The sequence below is a fragment of the Haemaphysalis longicornis genome, unplaced genomic scaffold (genome assembly GCF_048455015.1).
Source record: "Haemaphysalis longicornis isolate Haplotype H1 unplaced genomic scaffold, Haemaphysalis longicornis Haplotype H1 scaffold_12, whole genome shotgun sequence".
NCBI classification, from domain to species: Eukaryota; Metazoa; Arthropoda; class Arachnida; order Ixodida; family Ixodidae; genus Haemaphysalis; species Haemaphysalis longicornis.
Genome location: NW_027526225.1, coordinates 35,544,928 through 35,564,282, shown reverse-complemented (window position 1 = coordinate 35,564,282; position 19,355 = coordinate 35,544,928). Strand labels below are relative to the sequence as shown.

The following is a 19,355-nucleotide window of genomic DNA, read 5'->3' as shown; positions in this document are numbered from 1 at the left end:
CAACAGCCATAGTTCTTTGCAAGGAAAATATTGAAACCCTTTAATTTGAAACGATTAGAAAACTCAGCGGTGCAAAATTTCCCTTTTGGGTGTCCGAGAAGTTGTTTAAAAAATGTCGGACGGCAGCAAGGTCAGAACGACAACTCAAGAAAGGATCGAAACAACGCATCCGCCAAAAGCTCGTAATCAAAGTTAGGAATTAGGTATTAATAATTGATTACGTCAATGCTATTAGCATCATTACACAAGTCAAAGTGAAAGGGAATTTTAGAACTAAAAGAGGTAATTGAGCCTGATAGTAGCTAGACCCCGCTCCGTGGCGATTTTTCATGTTGGGTAGACCCATGTTTGCGAGTGAATGTTTTCAGAGATAAACAAAATGCTGATCTGCTGCCTGCCGTGTCATTACGATCACCTGTTCTGATTCCGATGGTTTCAGGGCAGGCTATGGTGCACGATAAGTCATGCTGCTAAAGAGTAGACCTTTGATAGTGCGCCTAGTCTCCGATTCGCATACCCTGAACTGTCGGTGAGAGATTCGGGTTACCTGAAGTAATTGGGAGTTTTTGTCCTAGTCTCAGTGTAGTTTGGGCAACCAATCCTCTTGGTTAGTTGTTTTGGTGCCGGACTTGCGCGACTGGCCTGCCGTCACTGAAGACTTCTAGGTTCTCAGTTGCTTAAGCATTCCTAATGTGTCCGTTTGCTTAGTGTTAGTGGGGCGGAATCTCAAGAGCACGTAGCACACCACGGTGTAGGAGGATTTTTCGGGCTACTGGAATCGCTTCTTGAAGGAAGACGTGTTGCTTTCCTGTGGACCCGGTTGGGACCGACTCAGCATGCATTGCAGTGTGTATTGCGTGTATTCTCGTCGTGTAATGCGAGTTTAAACGTGGAATCTGCTGCAACAGGGGTCGTGTGTTTTTCCTAACAACATTACAACATAAAGGAGGTATAACCGAGTCTCGCAGTGTTTGTTTGGTTTTCTTCCAGATTGTGCTACAAGCAAAGTGTCGAATGAGGGCTCTTGCATTGCGGTCGGCAGGTAAGGCGGCCAAGTATGGACACATGCATCTTCTAAAGGTTGTAGAAGCGAAGCATGGGCGTGTAGCGTTGTTGATGACGTTACCTAAAGCCCTGTTGATGTCTAGGGTAAGGAGTAATTGCATGCCGCCGTTATAAAGGTTTTCGGGGAATTTTTCTCTAATTTGTAACAATATCTTTTGCGAAAAGGCAAGAATGCAATCAATAGTATCTGTAAAGTGGTTGTTTTCTTCAATATGTGAACAAAGCGATTTCGAAACCTATTCTCCAGAAGTTTTCTAATAGAGGAGGTGAAAAAGATTGCGAGATTTTTGTAGTAATATTAGTACAAGCGCGTGCTTCCTGGGTGGGGCTGCCGTAAAGTGTTATTTTGCAGTGGATATTCATCTAGGGCTGAAGAGTGTTTATATTATGGCGTCAAGGTTTCTCATATAAGGCGGAAGGTTTTCAATTTTTTGGTATCAACTTTTCCGGGCTCATATATAGCATCAGTTGGTATTGTGGCGTAGGTAATTATGCGAATTAGATATAGCCCCAGTAAAGACCTTTTTCTTATGTGGCTGGTGCCCAGAAATCTCCATTTGAATAATATAGTGATGTGTTCCTAGTGCGTCTGAAGACGCGTCCACTTGATATTGTTCAGATTACACGTTAGGGGAAGGTCAAGTGTTCTGTCTCTGCACAGGCTGTATTTTGAAAGAATATTTTACCGCTTCTTGGAGATGTATTTGATTTCCACAAAAAGGCTAATTTTCAGTCTTGGCTAACTTGCAGTAAAACCGACGGCATCAGGAATACGAGACAGGTAGGAATACGAAACGGAAGGATGGCTCGATTGCTTTATAGGTGAACAATATTTTGCCAAGTGACTGCGCTATGGCCTTTGTCTTAGCATCATCACCTAACAAAGAAAAGGGAATTGAAAGAATAAAAAATAGATGGAAGAAACACTCACATAAAAAGTGTGGATCGTAGTAGAAGAAAGTTAACTCGCCGGTCTATCTAAGCGGTCCTCCTGTACACTGGTGATTCCTAGTTTAAGCTTAAACTAATAAAATTTAAACTATGAACCATTCGCGCACTAAGTTCTACAAGGTAGGCTGAAAAATGTTGCGCACTAAAAAGGATCGCAGTCCAAACAAAAGTGACCATCTACTAAATATTTACCCTACAGCAGCGCACAGCCGTCGAAGGTATTTAAAAAAAATGTACTTAGGAAATCATCCCTAGGAATCATTCGTGTGCATCCCTCATTTTTTCCTTGCAACTCCGTTACATTTACGTCCTGAGGCGACTTTGTGAACTTACAGACACTGAACAACAAAAGGTGTTCCTTCCCCCTGCATCTGCCAGCGTTCCACATGCTCCAAGATGTCCAAGATAATGGTCGCTGAGCTGGGCACACTCGGATGCATCTGCCAGGACTCGAAGTGGAACTGCTTTACAATACGGGGTGGACCCTGGAACAACAAAATAATGCGACCCATGCAATGGAAATCTATTACACAAGCACCGTCCTGTAAACAAGTACTGCGCCGAAAAGGAGAATCAATCCGAAGCACTGAAATTTATTACTCCTCTTGCAGCCGTAACAAAAAAAAACATTTCAGCCATTTTGTGAAGGAGGATGATAGGGAAGCGGTTTTAGCACGTGGCATTGAAGCAACTCAAAATGATAGGATAAAATTGAGCACAATTAATTCAGAGCGCATGCACCATCACCCCTTTTGTCCGGTCCCGCTCTCCCGCCTTCACCATTTCAGAGGAACAAGCGATTAGGTGCTTTCACTGCGCAAAGCAAACGGCGCAGCCCTGGCATAGCTGAGCTGACCTGGCTGAGCTTGAACCCTTACTCGTTCCCCTATCGCCTACTCCACACCCCTTCCATTGCTACAAACGAGGGATTAGACGCTTGCACTCCGCAAGCGAAAGAGGTGCTGGCTTGGCCTTGTGTATATTTTTACACCGTGGTCATGCAGGAGCTCGCCATTACTTATCTCTTTTATCCCCCTTTCAGCACGCTCCCTAAAATGAGCGAGAGATAAGTTTTCGCTGTGCTTGCGGACGACGCGCTGGCTTGACCTCGGCTTAAATTGTAAGTCAGATTCTGGGCACGAAGCGTTTAAAAGGTTTGACCTTGAGTAAAAAGTTTTGCTGAAAATCAGAAAGCACGCATACATAATTCAGTCACCTTTCTAAGTATAATATTACTACTCGAATGAAAAAGTCTGCAGTGGCGTCCTGCGCCATGGACTCGACAGCGCAGAAGACAACCCCATGTGGCAAAGCTCTGGCTTTTGTGCGGTCATAGCTACCTATAAAATCATCGTTCGCACCTTCCATGGTTATTACCCTTCGTCCCACCAAGGGTAACAAGTCTGGATCATTGCCCTCCAGCTCTGCACCGCCTTAGTATTAAAGGTAGTGCGTAGGCCACGTGGACGGTGTCGGGCAGCCGCCAACACCGTTAACAGCCAATCCTGCCCGGCGATGTCCCCAACCTGGGTGCGCCCAGTCCGTGACCGACGACGATGAAGGCGAGAGTATCGTGACCCCCCGAGACTATTTTCACGTGACCCCCCTACCTTTCACCCGGCGCGGCTTCGAGTTCTTAACGTCTCCAATCGCCCACGGTGGGCGTCATTGTTCTAGGACCAGCTATCATACATAGTAGAAGGAAATGGATATCGCCGACCAAAGGTTTAGTTCCACCAGACGAGTTTTTCTTAAACCTTAGACTTCACCAGCTATCATGCAGCTCATCATCTTTATCCGTGGCGGCAAGGACGTAGTAACCCATCGTTTCCATCCCGCCTTTTACGTTTACTGCACCTGTTCGCGCACTGCGGCCTCGAACGGGAAGGTCGCCTTCGACCGCGGGATATGCTGCGAAAAGTAAGACGGATGTGGTGCACCTCGCCATGGAAACTCGACTCCAAAAAAGAAGATGAAGGGCATGTTGCATAGCGCCGGAGTTTGAGCAGTTATGGGTGTGCGCTATATAATCGTTCGTTTCCTCCATGGTTAAAATAATGGGTCCTGCCACGGCGTAGCAATATTTCAGGACGTTTACTATTATGGATTAGTGTAAACACGCAGCAGCTGGTGGTTCAAAAAACAGGTGGTGGTTAACGTGCTTGCATTAGCAATTACAAAACGAATCACAATTAAAACAATGAAGGCAATGAGATAGGATTGTACTGTTGTAGAAGACGTCTCCTGCACACCTTTATGGGCGAAGGCAAGACATGCCACTCGAACCAGGCAACCACGCGGGTTCAATGAAATATAGTTACAAGAATGGCGTGTGTTACTTGTACTGAGCATGTTTCGCGTGGCGAGGCGGAGTTTCTGTATGTCCGTTATAGGAAAACACCCATTGCTATTGATGAAGGTTGCCGACGACTTTTTAAAGAAATTCTACTTTAGGATGAGTTAGTGGCAGGCTATAGTTGTGTGTGTGTGCTAATTGGTCGAAATAACGTTTTACTAGCGATCGCACGACGACTAACGGTACCTTCAGCAAGGCATTGAGTGGGTTTGCGAAAAGACTATACGGCGTAACTCTCCCGGTCGTTGTCTGTACGGAGTTATTCTCAGCAAAAGTCAGTGAATCTCCTAAACATCTACAGCCCACAATTTAGGACATTCAGTCATTTATACGTGTCTTAAAAGTAATTCTGCAAGGAAGAAAGGATCTTGCAAAACTACCATTCAAAAAAGTTGAATGCTCCGACCTGTGTTTTTCCCGGTAATAGTCAAAACAATTTTTTTTTATGTGGGCACCAAGTAAGGAAGGAATTTTTATTTGCTAAAAAAGCAACCACTCGCTATCTTGTTTGTAAGTAATGTTGTCCATTATTCCCGTTGAGACTTTACTCTCACTACTTGCGCGCAGTAGAGTATGGTGGATCAGATAAAAACTTCCCTCGCTAACCCCTTGGAACCAGGTGCACCCAGATTCTAGTAGTTACATCACAAAAATTACCTAATACTTCGTGAAGATTTTCGCGGCAGCCTGTACGGGCATACCCCTTTGGACGTCAGCTCTGGTGACTATTTACCCAAAAGTTAGAGAATATTTTGCACAGATCTAACTCTTTGGAACGATTGAATGGTAAGTATATTGTTTGTTGCACGGAAACACCGTGTGAAAGGTGCCGTGAACAAAAATGAATGTTTGTAGCATTAAAACAATTACATTCATTAAATAAGAGTTATATAATTGTGTCGCATTCTTCCAAGAATCTAGGCCTGAAAATGAGTAAAACAAATAGTCTTCAGAGCAGTAGCGACTCACCACCAACCTTCTGACCTATTGTTTTTCAAATGCTGCACGATTTTGTGTGTGATTGGCAGGTGCCGAACGAAGCTGCTGGTAAACTTCATGCCTCTACAATTGTACTGCTGCTTCTAGTGCTGCTTAATCGTATCTCTTGCGGTTTTATTGTCCAATTAACGAACAACGCCGTTTTTAGTACAGTGGAACCTCGATTCAACGAAGTCACCGGGACCCGCAACTTATTTCTTTAAATCTTTCTTTAAACTTCATTCGAGAGAACGACAAATTTATTGCCTCGAGAAACAGCTTGTGAGTTTCACTTTCACGCCCTTTGTTAGCAGCGTGAGCAAACACTTCTCGTAGCTGGCCAGTGAAGCCAAAGCGTCCACGGCACCCTCGTGTGCCCCAGCAGACCGCTTCAGAAGGTCGACGGCGTCCATCACCTGGCTTGGTGTGGAGAGTATCCGTATCATTGACATCTTCAGACTCCTCTTGTGTGCCGGAAACCAGCTGCACTATCTCCTCGTCGTCGAGACCTTCTGTTGTGTCAGTGTGCGCGTCTGCGTCGGCGCTCCCGAAGTCGTGAAACTTCTGATCTTTAGCCACCTCGTCACACCGACAGAGGTCTTCCCAAAAACTGTGCGATGCCTCTTCCTGCTCGGGTTGCCGGCTTGTGGAGCTCGCAACAGAAGCTCACAGCACACTCCCAGCTCGTGTGCTTGCACTGCGCTAGAAGCAAACTGCCAGACATTCTCGACGCCATAAATTTGGAAAAAACTGTTTTTCAATGCCTCTTTTTTCTCCAAATGCTTCGGTAAATCGTGTTTGGTGACCAAGTTTGGTTATTTCGAGTTCGTAAAAACATTAAGCCTGTAGGCAACTGCAGGGGGAATCCGAATTTGTTCGCTAAATCACGACGTTCGTAAAATCCGGTTTCGTAAACTCGAGTTTCAACTGTATTGCTTCCATTGCAACCCTGTTAACGTCGAGTAGCGCTTCAGTGAAATGCTTTTTAATATTTCTCGAATGTGTTGGGTTAAAAAAACATCAATTGTGGCACAACGATGCTGAGTGAGTTACCAAATACCAGTTTTTTTTTTCAAATTACCAAAGGCTTTAGTCCGTCTTAAAGTGCCTTGAATATTTGTTGATAGTTTTGTAGATTACCAGGGCTTATTAAAATTTTTCTACGTGATCGCCAAACTTTCGCGCTTACTTCCGGCACTAATTAGGCTTTCGCGAACATCGGCCCTCGTGGGTAGTCAACCTTCACAAAAACCCAACTCCGCAGCGAAATATGTCTTAATATCTCCTACCAAATATCTTGCACAGATTTAAAATAACTTTACACATGCCCCTGCCAAATTGTAGTGGTTTCCAACGATGCTCATGTATTTTATATAAACGTTATCAGAGGATGCTAATTTGTTGTGGTTTTCTTACCTATTTACAGCAAGTTAAGTGTGCTAACTAAAGTTAAGCCTATTTACACGCTGTTAAGCCGGCTTTTCGAGACTTTTAGGGGCAAAGCCCCATAGCGGATCGGGCTGTCAGCGTCCCATCTTGTCACCGTAAGCGTTGTCTGATGTACTCAAGGTACTAAAACACCGCGGCACTCTTTGACGCCTCGCGCTAGAACGCTTCGCGTTTCAAATACACAAATCTTTTACAGCAAAGCTGCCTATCTTTCCCCCTTCTACTCGTTCACCTCCGTTGGCAAAAACCCCATTGCGCCAGGAATGCACTTATACACTGCGTGCTGCGGCCCTCTACAGGTTTTACGTTAGTGGACATGGCCCGGGTTTTTTGGGTGCGGAGTACCTTAGGACCTCACAATGTCCTTCCGCGTCCGTGCGCAAAGCATTTAGAATCGCAAAAAATCATAAAGGCACCGGCAGGATTCGAAGTTGTGTCTCGTCGACCACACAGAGTTAGCGTTAATCATCTTACCCACTGGGCTATGACCGTGAGTTAGCACCCGAGAGTCAAATGGCTTACCCCCTTGCCTGTAACGGTGCGGAGTGCACTAGGAACTTCCAATGTTAGTCCGCGTTCATCTGTTCGCACACCACCATGAAGCAAAAAATCTGTGCGAAAACTACCTAAAAGGGTACAATAATACTCAAAAACACTCGAAAACAGGCACAAACATAACCTAGCAACGAGAAAACGCGCAAAAACACCAGTCTCGTCAGGCTGTGATCAAGTTGTAATACACAGTGACTGCATCGAACTACGCTAGATAGCGCTACGCGTAAACACGAGATGGCGCTGCGGTGCACCGCGTATATAAGCGGGTTCCGGAAATCAGACACGTTCTTCCCGCCATGGACGGAAACGAACATAAGAAGCGTCGCGCTGCTGCTCAATGTCTACGAAGACAACGAGCTTCCCCCAATACGAATGCGCGGCAAGCGGAAGCAAAGTGATTAAAATCGAATGACGGTCGGGGCGCAAATCGGGTGTCACTCGGGGCGCAACTTGGATGTCATTTCGAGTCCCCGTACTCCACACCCTCGCCATCATCCACGGATGTAGAGATGGTGCCATTTGTTATGCTAGTAATGACAGCAGCAATTGAATGAACCTAAATACTCGCAAGTGTGTTCCCATACAAGCTAACCTAAGGTGGTCTCGATAACAAGAGACGCTCGATAAAGTAAAAGTCAGAACTAAATAACGATATTCAAAATCTTTCTTGCTACTGACAACTTTGAACGGCAAATAAACTCTACTTTTCTTTTAATGAAGACTTTATGGCAGCGGCGTTGAGGCACGTTTGGGAACGCAAAAAGAAAACTTTCGCACCGAACTTTGGGTCAAGAAGAAGGTTCGGACGACAAGGTCCTGGAAGTCTTGTGTGTTCTTCTGCTCCACAGTCACGTCCCCGTACCTCGCCGCACACTTGAGGTCAGGCCAGAATTTTGGTGTCACCGTCTAGGAAAGGAAACATTGAGATGAAAAATGTAGGAGATGAAAAAATGTAGGCGACAACAGGAGAAAGAATAAGACATTCTTTGCTTCCTCGGCAGCCCAATCGTTACTAAATATCCGGCAATGGCCTGGTACTCTTTGAATGATGAGGACATGTCCTTGTTGTAGTGCAAAGAACATAATTTCATTACTTCCCAAGCAAGCTCTTAATAAGGTCCTTGCTTCACATCTCTATTGAGGACCAGGAGTGCTGGTTTTCAGTCAGAAAACACAGTCCAAGCTTCAGGTGACTCACGGAAGACTAAACGAAACGCCTCCCAGATGGCACCCAACCCAATAGCAATGGAGGTTGCGTTACGATCTAGTCTTAAGCCTCGGGTTAATCTTAGGTTTTGAAATACCACAGCCACAGTAAACCTGGATTTAGTCACAAAACCCTCAGTATATACATGTACAGTTCCCGCGCATTTGTCTTTCAAGAACCCTACAGTTAGTTGTTTGAGGGATACCAGTGGGAAAAAAGACTTGATTAGAATTCTCGGCATTGAAATGTGGTCTGATGAATTTCATAGCACCCACAGAGTAATCTGTGAAACTACCATTGGGGCGAAACCTCACCCAATTCTATTTTGATGACTCGAATAGGCTGTAGCAAAACTACTTCTCGAGCATGAATGGTATTCATGCCTTGTGAAATATCTATATATATATATATAAGGTTTCGCACACAAGAGGTGCTTCCGTTGGAAACAAATGCGCCTCGGAAATTATGCCCACAGTAGAGGTAAATTCTGGAAGTCCCAAGCATATTCTTGGGGCTTGTGCTTGCAAACTCTCTAATCTGCGCCGTGAACAGATCGAAGGTTTGAAATGGCTGCCACGCTCTAACGAAAATGTCAGACATAAAAGCTCTACGATATTCACCGACTGGGCTGCATGATGCGCCGCTGTCTGAAGGTGATTTGGTTATCTGTCATGCCTGTCTTTGGTGTAGGCGAGGCTTCCGAGTGACGACCATAGTGATTGAAGACCCAAGAGCACGCTCGAGTCTTCAAAGACGCTGACCGCCAATTATGATGCGCGCGAGGACGAAAGCCACCCTAACACCGTGACATTCCAGCGGTACTCACTTGCTTTAACGGACTATGCTTTTAAAGTCGCCGTAGCGTGGAGTAAGAATGTTAGGTGTCTACAGAGCAGTTTCCGAGCGCTCGTGTGGGTCTCGTTCTCCTCCCTTCTCACCGTGTGCAAGCTGCGCTGTACTCTCCTAATCATGTTCAACCAACAATCCTAAACAGTGTCGACGGTGAGCGCCTAACTTCCCTCTTTCTCCCTTCTAAAATAATTCGCGCGATTTAACAGTGTTAACGCTATGCCAGCCTGGCTAAAGCCGTAGAAGCGTCCGCGAAAGCTTAGCGACAGCACTTTAATTTTGTGATTTACATTTCGGTCAGCCGGCGAGTGGACTAAGTTATCGGCGCCTCGCACAGGAATATGCCAGACTTTGCTCCCGGCCTAATAGAAAGTGAATTGAATAACGGGAATGAATCTGCCACAATAACTAGACGACATACAACAACACTTCAAAATTGTACAATATTACAAGACGCGGAACGCTGGCGTTTGTGACAGTATCTTCTATGTATTGAGAGGACAGCAAGGAGCCTTTCTAGACGGAGTTTATTCAGCCAGCCGAAGCCCGGCCTGAGCGATCCGAAGCACGCTGATGATGATCGTTCTCGAACGCGGAAGTAAAATAATTGGGACCAGTTGTGGCTCGGCGGCGATGATTAGCACAGAGGACAGATGGATGAAATTTAATCAAATGCTCACCGTGTATGTATATCGACCAGATTTTGAGAAAATAACCGTGTATATGTATGTATGTAGGCATGTATGTATTTATGTATGTATGTATGTATGTAGTTGAACTTTTGAAGATGGTAGAGAACACAAGAAAAGAAAACTTTCAACAAGGTAAAAGCACGATTGTTGCCAACGTTTCAGCAAAGAGATTTGCTTTCGACATACATACATACATATGTATGTATGTATGTATGTATGTATGTATGTATGTATGTATGTATGTATGTATGTATGTATGTATGTATGTATGTATGTATGTGTGTGTATGTATGTATGTATGTATGTAGACAGAAATAAGGGTTAGCAGTCAAGAAAACCACGGAAAGCAAAAACGAGAATGTGGCAGGTCATTGAAACCGATAAAGGATTCCATAAGACAGAAATAAAGTGGAGAAGAAATGCCCGCCGTGTGGGATCCGAACCCACGTCCTCCATAATGCGCGTCTTTTGCGATGACCACTACTCTACCCGCGGGGATATTTTCGCCTCCAGTTTCTGGGGTATTTATTTTACGGTATTTTTGTTTCCTGTTGTTGGGGATGGTAGCCAGCGCCACTCGACATGTCGTAGACACTCGAGTCACGGCACAGGGGTTTAAAAAAAATCTTCACACTGAGTAGTTCGAGTGGCGCTGGCTACACCCCTATCCGCAAGAAACAAAAATACCGTAACATATATACCCCCGAAAGTGGAGAGGAAAATGGCCCCGACGGTAGCGTTGTGGTCATCACACCAGATGCGTTTTCTGGAGGTCGTCGGTTCGGATCCAACCCGGTAGGCGTTTGTTCTCCACTTTCTTTGTATATTTCCAAATTCTTTCTCTGTTTCAATGACTATTACATTCTCTGTTTTGCTCTCAGCGGTCCTTTTGGCTGCCAACACTTATTTCTGTCTTAGTTCAACGAGCCGCTCATTTCCTATCCTTATTCGCTTCATAAAAAGAGATGGCCTCTTTTCTGGCGGTCTTGGTGCCATAGGGAGCTTAGGAGGTTTCAACGCTGGTCGACCACTCTCGACTTGTCCTACACACTCGAATCACGGCGCGTGGGTTAAAAAGAAGGAACCCTTCACCCCGAGTAGTCCGACTGGCGCTGGCTACCACTCCCGATCGCAGGAAACAAAAATACTGTAACATAAATACCCCAGAAAGCGGAGAGGAAAACAGCCCGGCCGGTAGCGTAGTGGTCATGGCACAAAACGCGTATTCTTGAGGTCGTAGGTTCAGATCCACCCAGTGGGCATTGTTTCTCCACTTTCTTTCTTTCCAAATTCTTTGTCTGTTGCAATAACTAACCACATCCTCCGATTTGCTTTCCGAGGTTTTCTTGACTGCCAACCCTTATTTCTGTCTTATTTCAACGAGCCCATCTTTTCTTATTCTGACTCGCTTTATGTATGTATGTATGCATGTATGTATGCATGTATGCATGTATGTATGCATGCATGTATGCATGTATGCATGTATGTATGCATGCATGTATGTATGTATGCATGTATGCATGTATGCACGTATGCATGCATGCATGCATGCATGCATGTATGTATGTATGTATGTATGTATGTATGTATGTATGTATGTATGTATGTATGTATGTATGTATGTATGTATGTATGTATGTATGTATGTATGTATGTATGTATGCATGTATGTATGTATGTAAGGAAACTTCGAACAAGGTAGAAACACGATTGTTCCCAACGTTTCAGCAAAGAGACTTGCCTTCGTGAGGGGCCTGACGAACGCAAGTCTGCTGAAACTTTGGCAATAATCGTGCTTCTACCTTGCTTGCCTTCGTCAGGGGCCTGACGAAGGCAAGCAGCAAGCAAGCCTGATTCGCCATATTAAGTTGTGGCGCCATGGCTCACTGCCTACTGCTGAAAGAACATCCGCGTGCCCATCGCGTGGACATTGTGGATTCCCGCCCACTCGGCATTCACGGGCAGCAATTGTGCTCATCGACAGGATCGAGACCTCACTCACCGAGCCGATCTGACCGGGGGTGCTTCTGCACCTATGTTCACCTTCCAAGAAACCAACCAATATTACCGAACTACGAGACAGACCTCCCCCGTTCTCACACATCTTTGACCAAAAGCAAAGAAATCACACTCAGTCAAAATTCAAGGAGACATTCTTCCGCACCCCATCCTATGCCTTTACTGTTTCGTGCACAGTAATCTGATAAGTGCAAATTCTGCCAGGAACCGGGAACTCGGACAAACATATTATTCGACTGCCCAAAAAACTCAGACCTTCCGCCTCTGAACCCGCCCCCTTCAGAATCAGTATCAGAATCAGAATCAGAAAAGGATTTTATTAGGCAATCGATAGATTACAAAATTTTTGTATACAGAAGGAGGTCCCATAGTCAGGGACTGAAACGGGACCTCCTATAATAGTGAACATAAGAAATATATTTGAAGCAGCAAACAGTAGTAGCGAAAAAGAAATAAAATATATCGCAGGCAACACAAGATATTCCATAACAGAACAGCAAAAAAAGAGAAGAGAAGCAAGAATTATACAGGGAAAAAAAACAAGGGTAATTCAACATTCCAAATTGTGAGATGGATACACACACAGAACAGCAAAATGAGAAAAGAAAGAAAGCAAAAATTACTCAGGAAAAAAACAAGAGTAATTCAACATTCCAATTGTGATAACGACACAAGTTGAAAAATTTCAAAAATGATAGCGCAAAAAGAAATCACACCTATTCGCATCGATAAACATAAACCACCAATGAGGTGATTCATTGGCAGAAGGTTCTGGAAAGGTTGCCATGAAAAAGAGACGGACAGAAAGTAGAAAGCTAAAGAACACGAAGAAAAGTAAAAACTATTTAAAATTATGTTGATTGTGGCATGGATGTGAGGAACGTTTTAAGATCTTTTTTGAATTTTCCAATTGATCGGGAAATTTTTATTTCCGGTGGTATGGTGTTCCATAGCTGGATACCGGTGAAAAGAGCTGTTTGTTTGCCGTAGTGGGAATGAACTAGAGGTAAAATTAAATTGTGATTACGTGCAAACCTTGTGAAGTTAGTATTTAATAGGTTGCATTCGGGGATTATGAATACAGGAAGCTGATTGTTGATTTGTTTAAACAATAAGATACCTAGCTTGTATTTGAAACTGTTTTCAACATTTAGAATGTTGTTCTCAAGAAGGAGTGTTTTGGCGTCACTGCGGTAAGGACTGCAGGTAAGTATTCTAATACATTGGTTTTGCATAGTTTGAAGGGAGGAAAGGTGGGTGCTGTAGGTATTGGCCCAAGATGAAATACAGTAATTAATATGGGAATGAACAAAAGCGTAGTATAACGAAACTAATGTAGCCTGAGAGAATACATCCCGGGCCTTAATCAAAACACGTATGCCGTACACTATCTTCTTTCTCAAATAGCAAACGTGGGAGTGAAATTTCAAGTGACGGTCCAACTGTACCCCTAAAAAAACAGCCTCTTCTTCTGCTTCAATTGCAAATTGATTCAGAAATACTCGTGGGACATAATTTATTACAAGCTGGTGAGAGTGAAAAACAACGAACCGGGTTTTAGTAGGATTAATCTGTAGTTTATTACGAGAGCACCAAGCTGCCAACCTTTCCAGGTCATTGTTTAGTTTTTCTGTAAGGGATTGTAGGCATTTATCAGTGTTAACAATTGTGTCGTCTGCATAAATTAAGCAAACTGAAGTATTAAGACAGTTCGGTAGATCATTTATGTAAATTATGAAAAGAAGAGGGCCGAGAATAGAACCTTGAGGTACGCCTATATTTGTTATTTTGGGCCTAGAGTTAATTCCTGACTTCTGTTGAGTAAGTTTTTTTTTAATAATAGTGCGGGACCAGTTACTCCTATTGCTTCAAGCTTCAGAAAAAGAATGTGGTGGTTGATAGTGCCGAACGCTTTGGTGAAGTCTACAAATACAGAGCCTGCGTAGTACCCTCCATCAATTGCTTTCTTCAGCTTATCGGTAAGAGATAACAAAGCGAGGTGAGTGGAATATGCCGCGCGAAAACCAAATTGAGAAGGTGTTAGAATGTTAAATTTATTGATGTAATTCCCGATGCGAATGTCAAGTGATTTTTCAAACACTTTACTAAGAAATGGTAGTATGCATATCGGGCGATAGTTAGATATTATTGCACAGTCCCCTTTTTTAAAGACAGGAACGATTTTACCCCTTTTCAGTTCAACAGGAAAGATGCCAGTTTTGAAAGTTAGGTTGATAATGGTTGCCAAAATATCTGGAATAGCGTGCGCAATCATTTTTATGTGGGTGGGGTGAATACCATCGAGACCAGGACTTGTTGTTTTCAGGCTACGGATGACATCATGGACTTCGTGAGATGTGGTGGGAAATAAAAAGAAAGATTGGGGCAGCCGAGGTAGGGATAGATTGTAATCAGCACTGCGCATGTTATCAGTATGAAAAAAAAAATATTTGCTGAAGGCCTCAGCAATTTCTAGTGGGCTGTCATACGTGTCGTTATTATACTGAACAGTAGTTATTCTAGAGCGTTTCCGTTCCTGTTCAAGAAAGAGTTGACTATCTCCCATTTCTTTTTTACATTAGATCCAGCATCTTTAATTTTGCGTTCATAATACAACCTTTTTGCATTTTTCAGCCGTATTCTAAGAGCATTACAGAATCTTCTGTATCGGTCAAGTAACTTCAAATTAAAAGGCTTACGTTTTGTTTTTTTATAAAGGTTCTCTTTGGCAGTTAGTTCTTTCAATAATTTTCCAGTTATCCAAGGGCTCTGGGTTCTGGCGTATATTTTTTTACATTTATGGTTCTGTGTATGTCGGTGAATATGAGACAACAAAATACAAGAAAACTCTTAAAATGCTATTTGGGGATCGTCTAAAGGTATCACTGAGGGCCAATCAGTGCGCTCTACAGCATCGATGAACGATTCCCTGTCGAAAACATCTCAGATGAAGGATTTGCTGGTTGGAATGGTGTTTCTCGTGAAGCGCAGGAAAATCGGATAATGATCAGTAATGTCGACATTAAGAACGCCTGTGTCGGGTGCAGGTGACAGATTAGAAAGAGCATGATCAATTAGTGTGCTTACACCACTAATGCAGCGAGTGGGAAGGGATATTAAACATTCATATCCAAAGCTCTGAAAAGCACTGGAGTAATTTAAAGAGCTTGGAGAAGAAAGATCAAGTAAGTTTATATTGAAATCGCCCATAATCACTACATTTGCGTCTTCAAGAGATAATGTATAGAAAACTTCATGAAGGGCTTCACAGAAATTAATGACTGACGAGGATGGAGATCGATAGACACATCCAAAGATGAAATTCTTATTGTCAAGGTTGAGAAAATTTGGGTTTAGTTGCACCCAGACACTTTCGCAGTCCGTTACATTTAACTCTAAGTCATGTCGACGTTTATACTCAGTGGCAGAGTTGATGTACACGGCTACACCTCCATGATTGCTATGTGCACGACTCGAGTACTCAGAATTGTAAGAAGAGACACAGAACAGATTTTTTGTCGTCGTCGGAAAGCCAGGTTTCGGAGATACTGATAAGAGAAAAAGGATTTTCAAAAGATAAAAGAAGATTCTGGATGTCGTCAAAATGTTTACGGATGCTTCTTGCATTTATGTGAATGGCAGAGGAGGAGACAGGCGAGAGCAAACAATTCAGTTGGTCAGTTGAGAAATAGGTAGCCATATGTGGATATATTTAAGTTTAAAAGAGGAAGAATTTCGGATTGGATGAAGTTTTCTAGCAGATTTTAGATAGGTCAGCTTCACAAGTGATGCGGAGTACCTTGCTTTCTGTGGTTTTCCTGGCTTTAATTTGACAGTTGTCTGTCCATAGGAACTTCCAGCTATTTGCCGTTTTTAGAGAAAGCGCCTGAAAAAAGAGTGCCTTGTTTTCGGGGGTCAGGTGGTCGTTTATATAGACAGGGCTATCCGCGGTTTCAGGGAATCCAATATCTTTCAGGCACAGTTTAGTCTTTCGCGCCTTGCTCAGGAATTCGGCCTTTTTCGTCCGGGAGCAGAAGCGAGCAAGCAGGTTCTTTGGACCAGCTTTCACGGTCGCAACCCGGTGGACAGCGTCGAGGTCGGAGGGTGCCACTTCGCAATCAATAGTAGCACCTATGGTCTGCATGATTGCTGTGCAGTCCTCCCCTTCCGTTACCGGAATTCCCTTGATCTCGACGTTGTTTACCCGGGAGTATTGCTCCATTTGCGCTACTTTCTGAGATAGCACCGCGTTTTGCGCTTTTAAAGGGGCACTGACACAAAATTTTGAAGGCGAGATAACTTCGGAGATAGATTGGTGGGAACACATATACATCATCTGCAAAATATCAGCGGTGAATACAGCCTAGAACGTATTTAAAATCAATTTTAAAGTGTGCGAAACGCAACCGAGCGGCCAGCAGAGGACCACGCGCAAGTGTAAATAAACAACATCCAAACACGTCACGAGTTTGTGTTTGCCGCTTCCGCACTGCCGGCTCGCCGCTCCAATCGGAGGGCCGGAGGGCGGAGCTTCTGCTCTCGAGAACGAACGACCCGATCGTTGGCGGCGGAGGCGCCGTGATTTCGTCAGCTCATCGGGCAGCTGGCCGCGACCAAAGCTCTACAGCGATTCCAGGCACTCTGTTTCTATTACTGTTTATTACCATTGGATGCGGAAACGCGCCGGAGGCACGAAAAGCCCACTGAGCAAGCCGCGCGGTCGCTGTGCAGGCGGCGGCCACGGCCGCGAAGTGGCCCACGCCGGCGCAGGTAGCTCGAGTGATAGCTTGTTACCGCTGCACGAAATTGTCCCCAAGTCCCGACCATGGTGGCTTACATGAGAAAGGAGTTTATGATGCCATGGCGGGTTGCATTAAAAATTGTCATCTGCACCGCTTACGAGAGCGGCACTCGAATATCCGCCGCAGTGCTAAGCCGAACACATCTGTAGGCGGACCTGTAGGCAGACCGGCCGGCTGCTCCCAGCGCGCGTCTTGCCACCCACCGTCTCGAGCGTCGCGCGTCGTTCGTTAGGCGCGGTAGCATTTGCACTCGCAGCGCGTGCGTCACATCCACGGTCGCTTTTTAATTAGGCGCCTCACGAGATCAGTACGGGGGGGCATTCGCAGAAACTGCCGTCGATGCGGATTCGACAGTGCTACGGCGGCTCTGCTCTGTAACTGTGATATCCCTCCGACGGTCACGTGGTCAGCTTTGTTCTCACAAAATCCACAAAATCCATCGTTTCGCGGCACTCGCTGAAACCGAAACTGCAACTGGCCGCATTGAAAATGCCTCTAATTAAACAACCGTCGCACGCTGAAGCAAAGGAGGTTTCTACAGGTTATAAGTAGGTCACTAGCTACTTATCGCAACAAAAAAAACAAGATGCAAAATTTGTGTGTCAGTGCCCCTTTAATGCCTTGTTCTCAGCAATCAGAGAAGTGTTATCAGTGCGCAACTCTTCCACGAGGCTATTCATGTGTGCAGCACTAGCTTCCAGCTCGTTCAATCTTTTGTTGATATTGGTAAAGTTCAGACCAGACAGCTGGGCTTTTACGATGAACTTGTTAAAGATAGCTTCAAGTAGTTCATCAGGACACTCATCGAGTCTGGCTTCAAGCTCAAGAACTTTTTTGTTCACCTCAGCAACAGTAGGCATTGCGCAGAATCCGGCTATGCCGTACAGATACGCGCAACAAGATCAGCGGGAGCAAGCGACAACCAAAGAATATGGCAGCAACGACAGTGCAACGGCAAAGCGAACACCAATACAACCTTCCAGTCGTACTATCCTGCGCAGTAAAGAAGCGTGGGTAAGGCCGGGAACCATGCGTGGTTGCACTGCCGTCGCTGCAAAATGTGCCAAGTCGTGGTTTCCGCGTCTTTTTATGGTATATGCCAGACGAAGTGAAGCCGTCTAGCGGAGCACCAGTGCAGCTATCCTCGCAGTGCGAAGAGAGAAGGATGACCACCGCTCCACACGTGTCGTCGACGACAGTGCAGCAAGCTCGGTTCCACGATAAACCGGCTGGCGTCCACGGGTCTCAGTAGATGCGTCGAAGAAGCTGCGCAGTAAAGAAGCGTGCATAAGGCCGGGAACGATGCGTCGTTGCACTGCCGTCGCTGCCAAATGTGCCAAGTCGTCGTTTCCGCGTGTTTTTATGGTGGTGCCAGCAGAAGTGAAGCCGTCTAGCGGAGCACCAGTGCAGCTATCCTCGCAGTGCGAAGAGAGAAGGATGACCACCGCTCCACACGTGTCGTCGACGACAGTTTAGCAGGCTCGGTTCCACGATAAACCGGCTGGCGTCCACGGGTCTCAGTAGATGCGTCGAAGAAGCTGCGCAGTAAAGAAGCGTGCATAAGGCCGGGAACGATGCGTCGTTGCACTGCCGTCGCTGCCAAATGTGCCAAGTCGTCGTTTCCGCGTGTTTTTATGGTGGTGCCAGCAGAAGTGAAGCCGTCTAGCGGAGCACCAGTGCAGCTATCCTCGCAGTGCGAAGAGAGAAGGATGACCACCGCTCCACACGTGTCGTCGACGACAGTTTAGCAGGCTCGGTTCCACGATAAACCGGTTGGCGTCCACGGGTCTCAGTAGATGCATCGAAGAAGCTGCGCAGTAAAGAAGCGTGCGTAAGGCCGGGAACGATGTGTCGTTGCACTGCCGTCGCTGCCAAATGTCGGCCGTCGCTGCCAAATGTCTTCCCTTGAGCAGTGTGAGCTACTGCCGTCCAGCTGTCGACCTGAGGACCAGCTCCTGCGTGTGACCAGGGCTACGCAGGACTCCTGGACTGCGTAGCCCTGGACTGAGAAACCACTAATAATATTGCGTAATAAAGTAGCCCCTCTCTCTCACTCTCTCTGCCTCCCTCCCTCACTTATCTATCCATGAATTGAACGAAGGTTTGTAGAATACAATTCAATTTTCCTGCCTTCGCAGGGCTCGCGCGCCCCTGCCTGAACAGCGCGAACTGGAGTTCTGTTGTTTTTGTGCTTGCTTTCATTTCGCACGTGCCGGAGCCTTTCTGTACAGTTTGTAGCGCGTCGGTTTTGACAACCACTTTTTTCGCGTACTATCGTACCAACCAACAAAAAAGCGTTCCTTTTTAAACGAGCGCGGGTGGTACCGGTTATGTTCACAGATTTTGCCTCAAAGGTACTTGCTGATTTATTTTCTATAAAGAAGGTGGAGATGTATGACAATCGCCAGCGGTTGAGGAGTTTTTAACTGTTA

General features: G+C 45.2%; 1 protein-coding gene across 1 annotated transcript in view; it reads right to left on the bottom strand.

Annotated features, from left to right (window-relative positions):
- Positions 1-19,355, bottom strand: part of LOC144161555 (receptor-type tyrosine-protein phosphatase T-like) — a 203,497-nt gene that overhangs the window by 3,270 nt on the left and 180,872 nt on the right. Inside the window, exons 32-33 of the mRNA XM_077692208.1 lie at positions 8,132-8,260; positions 2,350-2,501 (exon numbers count right to left, since the gene is read on the bottom strand). Of these exons, the coding sequence (XP_077548334.1) occupies positions 2,350-2,501; positions 8,132-8,260 (281 nt within the window). The remainder of the gene's footprint in view (positions 1-2,349; positions 2,502-8,131; positions 8,261-19,355) is intronic.